The sequence below is a fragment of the Crocodylus porosus genome, unplaced genomic scaffold, assembly GCF_001723895.1.
Source record: "Crocodylus porosus isolate Cpor-Errol unplaced genomic scaffold, CroPor_comp1, whole genome shotgun sequence".
In the NCBI taxonomy this organism is placed as follows: Eukaryota; Metazoa; Chordata; order Crocodylia; family Crocodylidae; genus Crocodylus; species Crocodylus porosus.
The window spans coordinates 1296787-1304773 of record NW_017728925.1 but is presented as its reverse complement, the minus strand read 5'-3'; the positions used below and the strand labels follow the sequence as shown (position 1 = coordinate 1304773).

At 45.7% G+C, this 7987-nt stretch overlaps 1 protein-coding gene across 5 annotated transcripts in view; it reads left to right on the top strand.

Annotated features, from left to right (window-relative positions):
• EXD3 (exonuclease 3'-5' domain containing 3) overlaps nt 1–7987 on the top strand; it is a 430752-nt gene that overhangs the window by 175169 nt on the left and 247596 nt on the right. For all 5 annotated transcript variants that reach the window (XM_019540506.1, XM_019540505.1, XM_019540504.1 and 2 more), the window contains exons 12-15: nt 425–591; nt 5901–6039; nt 6422–6623; nt 7408–7517. In XM_019540506.1, coding sequence (XP_019396051.1) covers nt 425–591; nt 5901–6039; nt 6422–6623; nt 7408–7517 — 618 coding nt within the window. The remainder of the gene's footprint in view (nt 1–424; nt 592–5900; nt 6040–6421; nt 6624–7407; nt 7518–7987) is intronic.

Genomic DNA, 7987 nt, shown 5'->3' with positions numbered 1-7987 from the left:
CCTCCTCTGGACCCTCTCCATGTTGTCCACATCCCTCCTGAAGTGCGACGCCCAGAACTGGACGCAGTACTCCAGCTGCGGCCTGACCAGTGCCGCACAGAGGGGAAGAATCACCTCCTTGGACCTGCTTGAGATGCATCTGTGGATGCATGACAAGGTGCAGTTGGCCTTCCTGACTGCCTCCCCACACTGCCGGCCCGTGTTCATCTTGTCATCAGTGATGACTCCAAGATCCTTTTCTGCCTCTGCACTGATGAGAAGGGAGTTCCCCAGCCTGTATTCATTCTTGTTCTTTCTTCCCCTCTTCAATAAGAAAGTAATACTGTACAGTTTCTCTTGTGATGCCCTATCCATGGAAATTCATAGTCATGCCCTCAAGATGAAACCTGCACAACCAGATTCTGTTCATATGTTTTCCTCACAGAGCACCGTGGGGGACAATCGGTGGCTACAAGAGCAGCTGATCCACCTGCTGGTCAGTTATTGTGATTTGAACACTGCAGCAAGGTGGGCTTTCCACTATAACTTCCCTAAGGAGAACCTGCCTTATGGAGTGGCTGATGAGCTTCAGAGACTCAAGATCCAGGAGAGGTAAGTACCTTGTTTTATGTAATACACTTTTGGGGTGTGCAAAATGGGCCCTATTCATTCGGATTCGGCCTGAACTGGGGACAGTGATTCAGATCACTGTCCCTGATTCAATTAGGCCAAATCCGAATCTGAAGATTCGATGCTGATTCAGAGAATCAGCGATTCAGACATAGACACAGCTTTAAATGCTTTTTCTACACACCTCGAGGTATCAGGCGCTGCTCATGAATGCTGCAATGCTGGGGTGGATGGAGCATCCCACAGGAGCACGGGGCGGTGGCCCTGCGTGCTTGGTGGCAAACCCACAAGTGGACCGGAAGTAGTTCCAGTTCACTTTTGGGTCCATCGGGGAGCGCATGGGGGGGGTGCCTGCACCTCCACTGCCTGGCGATCAGCCGCAGGGGGATCCCAGGTGCCCCCCCAGATCCAGGAAGGACCAGTCGCTGAGCCACGGGGTGTGTGCGGGGTAGGGGAAGGGTTCTGATTCGATTCAGATTCGGAGATTTGGCCATCGAATCGAGCCAAATCTCTGCCAAATCAAATCAGGGACGAAAGCTTCATACAGCCCTAATACATATTAGTTACCACATCAGGGCTGCCATGTTGCATAAAATAATCTGTTGTAGGGCGGTGTTGAAGGATGCAGCTTGTTCAGCTTCTAGGGTGGGAGAATTCTGCAAGAATTTTCACTGTATAGTCACAGTAACATGTCTTTGACTGTGCATGGTTGATGTTTGCTTTCCACAAGCATGGGAACACTCTTAGATTAAGCACACACCAAAGTGTTCTGGTCTTCATGGGATGGGCCACTTTGCCATGGTAGAGGACCAGGATTCTCCAAGTGTCTTTGCCAGGACTCTGCTGCAGAGTAAATGCAATGAAATGGAAGGGATCTAACTATACCTCATGCTGCACAAACTTTGTGTCCAGCCTGTAATTGGTACCACAATGTGCTATATCTAAATACAGTGAAATCTGATCAAGCAATCATTAGGATAACTTGTCACTATACTTTTGTTACCCTGTATACACAATCACTGCTAGTCCTATTGATTTGTATACAAAATACTTCAGGTGATGAGTTGTCTGTTAAAATGTATTAATTCATTTTCAAATGTATATATGCGCTAAATAATAAAAGAATTTAAGAATTTGCTCCTGATGACTGGCTTGAAAGGTACTGACCTGCACTCTCCCTAGAAAGCAAAATGGATGCTGTGTTTAAAGCATTAAGTATTCTTCAGCTTTTCATGCCTCAACAAGACATAGATGATCAGCTGTTCCAGTTCTCGAAACTGCCTTCTATTTTGGCAAAAGTGAGAGTGCAAAGTCAAAAGCTTTGATTATTTTACTCCATCGTGTAGTTCTTCTGATGTGAACACACTGAGTTTTTATAGTAAGAAACTAGACGTTAAGCATTTATCTGCATAATCGTACTGTTTCTCCATATAGCAAACCAAAGTGTATACAGTTTGCACTTGGAATTTTTATAGTGTAGTTTTTCCTGGTGAATGACAGAATTCATTCCTTACCTAGTCAATATGGAAGGCAAAATACATCATGCAAAGTTGAAAATTGTTAACTACTGATAATTAGTCACTTAAGGATAATTAGAAATCATCACCAATTCCTTGGAGTGACAAATTAACCAGAGTTTACTGTAGTGATGCTGATGAGGCTTATATTCCTGAAAGAGGAAAATATTTTAAATTGCCTGAAGTTCCCTAATCATACTTTCCTGCTTCCCCTCCCTGAGAGACTTAAAGTCATCTTAAAGTCCTCTTTGTCAGTTTGGGCTGGATCCAAAAGCCCCTGAAGTAAATGTCACTCTGTATTAAGTTCAGTAGACTTTGGATCTGGCTCTGTAAGAATTATGTTTATCCAGTTAGGCATTTGAAGCCTTGTCCAATAGCTTATGTGACCTGTTGAGCAAAACAGTGAACTCCCACTGACTTCAGTAGTGTAGTTTTAGGGTGCATATATCATCAATAAATTTTAGACTGAAGTAATTATTCTCTCAACGTTGCCCTCCCTGGCAACATGTGCTTCTCTCAGACAATACATGACTCCTTCCCTGAGAAGTGGCCCATATAGCAGAGAAAACACCTGCCCATTTAGCACATGAACCTGATTGTCATATAGGTGGAGTTGGGGAACTCCCCCATCACCTCACTGGCCAGCCAAGGCCAGCAAAAATGGCAGATATGGCAACCTTGGGAAGAATAGCCCATGAGTGGCACTCAGGAGATACTGAAGTCTGTGACTACAGGAGGCTGTCTCTGAGGTGGGTTTGTGCCTTAAAGACACTGCATGGTCTTTCACATCCACTTTGTTTCTTGTGTACACTGGAAACCCACAAAACAGATAGCACAGTCCTAGGACATGGGGTCAGGTAAGAAACAGGTGTAGGAACTCAGAGTGCCAGTTATCTCACTTCATCTACATGCAGCCTTCCCTCTACGTTGTGTGGCATGCACGGCATGAGCATAGCTGCACATGCCACATAGCTTAGAGGGAACGCTGTCTGGATGCACAAGAGAGGCAGTAGGATTGGGTGGGTAGAACAAGGCACGGAGTCATGAACCCTAGGATCTTGTGGCTCTGCCATTCTCCAGGAATTTTGGATGGCTGTGAAGCCCCTTATGCCCCTGTTTCCTCACTGTAAAATGGGAATACTACTACCTTCTACTGTAAGGTGTTTGAATTGTAAAGAGCACTGGCACTTCATTTATATCAGCCGCTGAAATATTGTTGCAGCAGGTTCCAGAGTGGGTGTTTCCTCTGTAAAGGTAAGAGATGATATCAGAATACGAATGAAGAAATCACCCCTGCTACTGGTCATACCACATGCCACTCCTGAACTGTGCAGATGAGAATATTCCCGGAGACCTGAGATTTCACACCTTCATTAAATATTTTACACAAATATTGACTTCCCCGTGCACACAGACTGTCTATGCAAGCTAATGTTTGTATAGCACAAAGCTGCCATGCTACAAAATTAGTCATGCAGTCCCCTAAACACAAGGTTTGTAAATATTTTCTCAAATAATAAGCCATTTAAAGCCTCTGTGGGAACGAGACTGTCCAGATATTCATGATATGTGAAAAATAGCTGGATTTTTGTTTTATTATGCTTACTTTCCTTCAGTTGCATCATTTGGATGGGACACCAGAGCAATGTGCTGACCTTCCAGTTCTGAAACTATTTCAAGAGCCTCTGCTGCATTATGAAAAAGAAATTGTGCTGCGTAAGAGCCTGTTGTAGGAAATCAGTGATAACTCACAAAAGCTGCTTCTGCAGGCATCTCTCAAACAACTGTAGGGTGCTGATGTGTTCACATTAAATTTTTTTGTGGCACTGTCTGAAGCTTTATTTGGGGGAGTTGCACAGTAAGATCGTAGTCAGTCCAGCATTGAACGTATCCCTGAAGTGGAGGGAGATGTCGGAGCAGTGTTGGGTTTTGCTTCTTCCAACCCTGTACCACAGAAAGCAAATGTTCTTGTACAGTGTCAGGGGACAGGCAGAGCTTTCCATAGGAAGGAGAAGTCCGTGAAACCCTTCCATTCTCTTGGAAGCGTGCATGGTGAGTCATTCCATTCTGAGCTGTGTGTAGGACGCAGCTGCTGAGACCAAAGCGGTAGATCCTGGTGTTCTTAGTTGGAGACCTTAGTTGGAGCAGCTTGTGATTTTCTTATTAGAACATGTTCCTTTCTAAAGAGATAAATGGAACTCTGGTTTTGACTCTTAGCAAGTCAGAGACTGCGATACGACATGAGAACTACCAGATGCCTGGGACTGCTGCGGGGAGCCGAGAACCAAGTATTTATGATGTGGAATTCTAGAATCTGGAACTTGCCACCTAACTTTCTGGGCTGTCAGGTCACATCCATTCTGGGAAAGAGAACTGTGTAATGATGATAAATAAACTAAGCCTGGGCTTTGGTGAGGGGGTTTTCTAGTCTCCTAGTAAAGTTTTGTGGTCATGAGCGTCATTAATTAAACACATGTGCTGTTCTCTTAGGCCCCCTCTATACATTATAGGCATTGTGCAGTTAACTGGTTAATTCTGCAATTAACTGAGACTAGCTATATGTTCAAAGTACTTGTCATGCCATAGAAAAGTCCAACCAGCTATAAAGTTAGACCTTGAAAATGTGTATTAACTTTATAGCTGGTTGCTGTCCAGCTCTAATTTGACTATGTAGCAGGGTCTACCCCTGTGGCTGGGAGCCCTGCCAGCTGACCACATTCTCAGCTGCAGAAGTGCACTGTGCCAAGCTGGGGCTGGGAGTCCTGCAGCTGAGGGGACTCTCAGCCTCTGCAGTATTCAGGAGCTGCAGACTCCGGGTCCTGGCAGTACCCTGCAGCTACTGGGGATGCTGGGTCTCTGCAGCCACTGGGTACCGCTAGAACTCCTTGTCCACAGCTGCAGGGCTCTGGGTCCCAGCAACTGCAGGGTGTGGCTGCAATCTCCCACCTCTGAGCGTGTGTGGAGCACCCCAGCAGCTGGGATATTATAGCTACAGTGGTCTCCCAGTTGTGGGGGGGTGTGGTGCACCCCTGTGGTGGGAAGATTGCAGCAGCTGTGATCTCCCAGCTATAGGAGCCTGTACACACCCCTGCGGCTGGGGGACCACAGTAGCTGCGATCTCTTTGCCATGAGGGGTTCCATGGTAGGGAGATTGCAGCAGCTATGTCTCGTATTTGCTGGGGTACATGGGACACCTCCATGGCTGCGAGCCCCTCAGTTGAGAGCAATCCTATCTGTGGGAACTTGCTTCTTGTCTGTTTAGGGAGAGCCCAGGATTGGGCTTGCCCTTCTCCAGCAATAAGGCAAGATGGGATCTAACGCATGATCCCACAGTTGTGCCTCCTGTCATGCCATTTTTATGGTGGTGAGTAAATGGAAAGAGGATGGGCCTGGGCAAAAAAAGAAAGGAAGGGAGAGGGTCAGGAAAGGGTAAAAAAATGAGTGAAAGGACAGAGGCCTGCAGGATATGTGGGTGAAATAAAGGCCTCTAGGATTTTAGTGATATTCTTTTATTAAAAAAAAAAAAAAAAATTCTGTACCCTAGAACGTGAACAACTGGGACCAGAATTCCACCTACACGTATGTGCTCACCCCCAAAACACCCCCTGGTTGATGTCCAAGCAGAGTTGTGAATGCCTGTCGACATTTGGACTGTAGCCCCCATGTGTAACAGAATTCATTGCAGAGCTGAACTGTAAGGCATGTATGGAACAAATCGGAAATGAAATTCTCATGATGACCCTGTGAAAAGCATTTGGATTGTGTTTTTTATAGGGTAGAAGATGCTGAGAGAACTGATGATTATGAAGAGGACAGGAAGAAGAATTATTACCAGCTGCCCATTCCCAGGGAGAACATTCACTTCCTGCAGACATGGGATGAGATGCAGCAGTGCAGGGAACAGGTGCTGCAGGTAGGTGTTGCTCTGGTGTGTATTTGGTAATGCTGTAGAGTGGAGAGATCCCCATGAATCACATAACATAGGGTGGATTTTGTCCATCATCTTCACATGCATCTGACCCCAGGCCAGTGAGAGCAGATGGAGCACTGTTGGTGGCATTTCCTGCAGGAAATCCTTGAGGCCTAAGGGCTAGCCCATATGGGAAAATGGACTGGAAGCTGCCATTCCAGAATAGGGTCTCAGGTGCACATTCTGCCAAAGCAGTGTGATTCTTCTGTAGTAAAATAGTTTTGTTTGGAATAATGCTTCCCCAGAGGAAACACTACAGTTAGGCCCAGATCATTTCCCTGTGGAGACAAGCCTTAGTAAAGAATGTCTTTCATTTGTGTTACAGCCTGGCCAGGTAATTGGCATCGACATGGAGTGGAGGCCTTCTTTTGGCAGTGTGGGGAGGTCGCGTGTCTCCTTGCTTCAGCTCGCTGTCAAGGACCAGGTGTTCCTCTTGGATCTACTGCAGTTCCAGGAGGAGGTTGAGCAGGAGAAGCTTGCTCACTTTATCCAGACACTCTTTTCAGACCCAGCCATCACTAAGCTAGGTAACTGCTGCCTTCACTCATGTTCAACCCTGCAACTAACTGACCCCCTGGAAGAGTTTGTCATCTCCTCTCCTACTCTTGATCTAGAGGGACAGTAAGGGGCTCCATCTGTCCTGGTTCCTACACATGGGATTACCCCATTTTGAGGTTATGTAGGTCAGTTAAAGCAGGGTCTTAGATCTGCCGCTTCAAGTTTTTCACTCTGATCCATTCATTTTGGAGTCAGCATCTGAAACAATATATATTAAATGCCTGCTATGGCAGTGAAGAGTCTAACCTGACACTAATGGCAGTGACCTTCCCAGGTCTGGATTTCTTAAACACTCTGAGTTAACCTCTATCACACCACATCCACAGTTTTTCAGACTAGCCCTGAACCAGATCTGTTAGGTGGCCCCACGTTTTACTAGCCCTGAACCTGGAGTTCAAAGCCAAATTTACAATCTCATCTGCTAGACAGCTAGAGACTGAGGTGGGTCACATAGCTGCCATGTTAGCCTTTTGCTGCACGGTGACTTTGCTCCAGGTGAGAGGAACTGAAGCAATGCAGGGGCAAGGCTACAATGCAGACATTTTTGTTTTACCCATCTTCTTCCACACTGAATCCTGACCTGGAAGAATTTCTATTGGGAAAGGAAGGAAATAGGGAGTTTGGTACTCTTCCAAACCAAAGCCTGTTTGCACCTTTGTTGCAGGTTATCTAACCACATAGCTAAGACTAACTGAAGTGTATTAGGCATTGTAAGTGTTTCTAGCTACGTGTTGTGGGATTTTGTCTTTCCAGGTTACGGGATGTCTGGAGATCTTGCCAGCCTTGCTGCAATGTGTTCTACTTTTAAAAACCTGAACAGGGAGGTACAAGGCACAGTGGACCTGTTCACAGTAGATAAACAAGTAAGGATGAGAACCTGAAGACATGGAAAATTCCTTCTCTTGATTGTGCATGGAGATAACTGTAAAACTGTTTCACAGCATTGTCTTTCTGCATCCTGTATTGGCAGAGAGATAGCTACATGACCTAATAGGTCTTTTCCACTGGTGGCTCCTAAGGTATTAGAATTAGAATGAAGGGGAGGTTTTTTGAACACCAGTCATATTCCTGTTTTGTGAGAATTAATTCTTGCAGATTGACTTTTGACTTGTAAAATTGTAGCGCCATAGGGAAGAAAGCTCCATTAGTTTAGCATTTGTCTGTATCTGTATAACTGCCATGGTTTGTAGAGGGTTCATAAAGAGCATAAAGCTGTAGACTATATAGATTTCATAGATATTAGGACTGGAAGGGACCTCGGAGGATCATCGAGTCCAGCCCCCAGCCCGAAGGGCAGGAAGTCAGCTGGGGTCATAGGATCCCAGCAAGATAA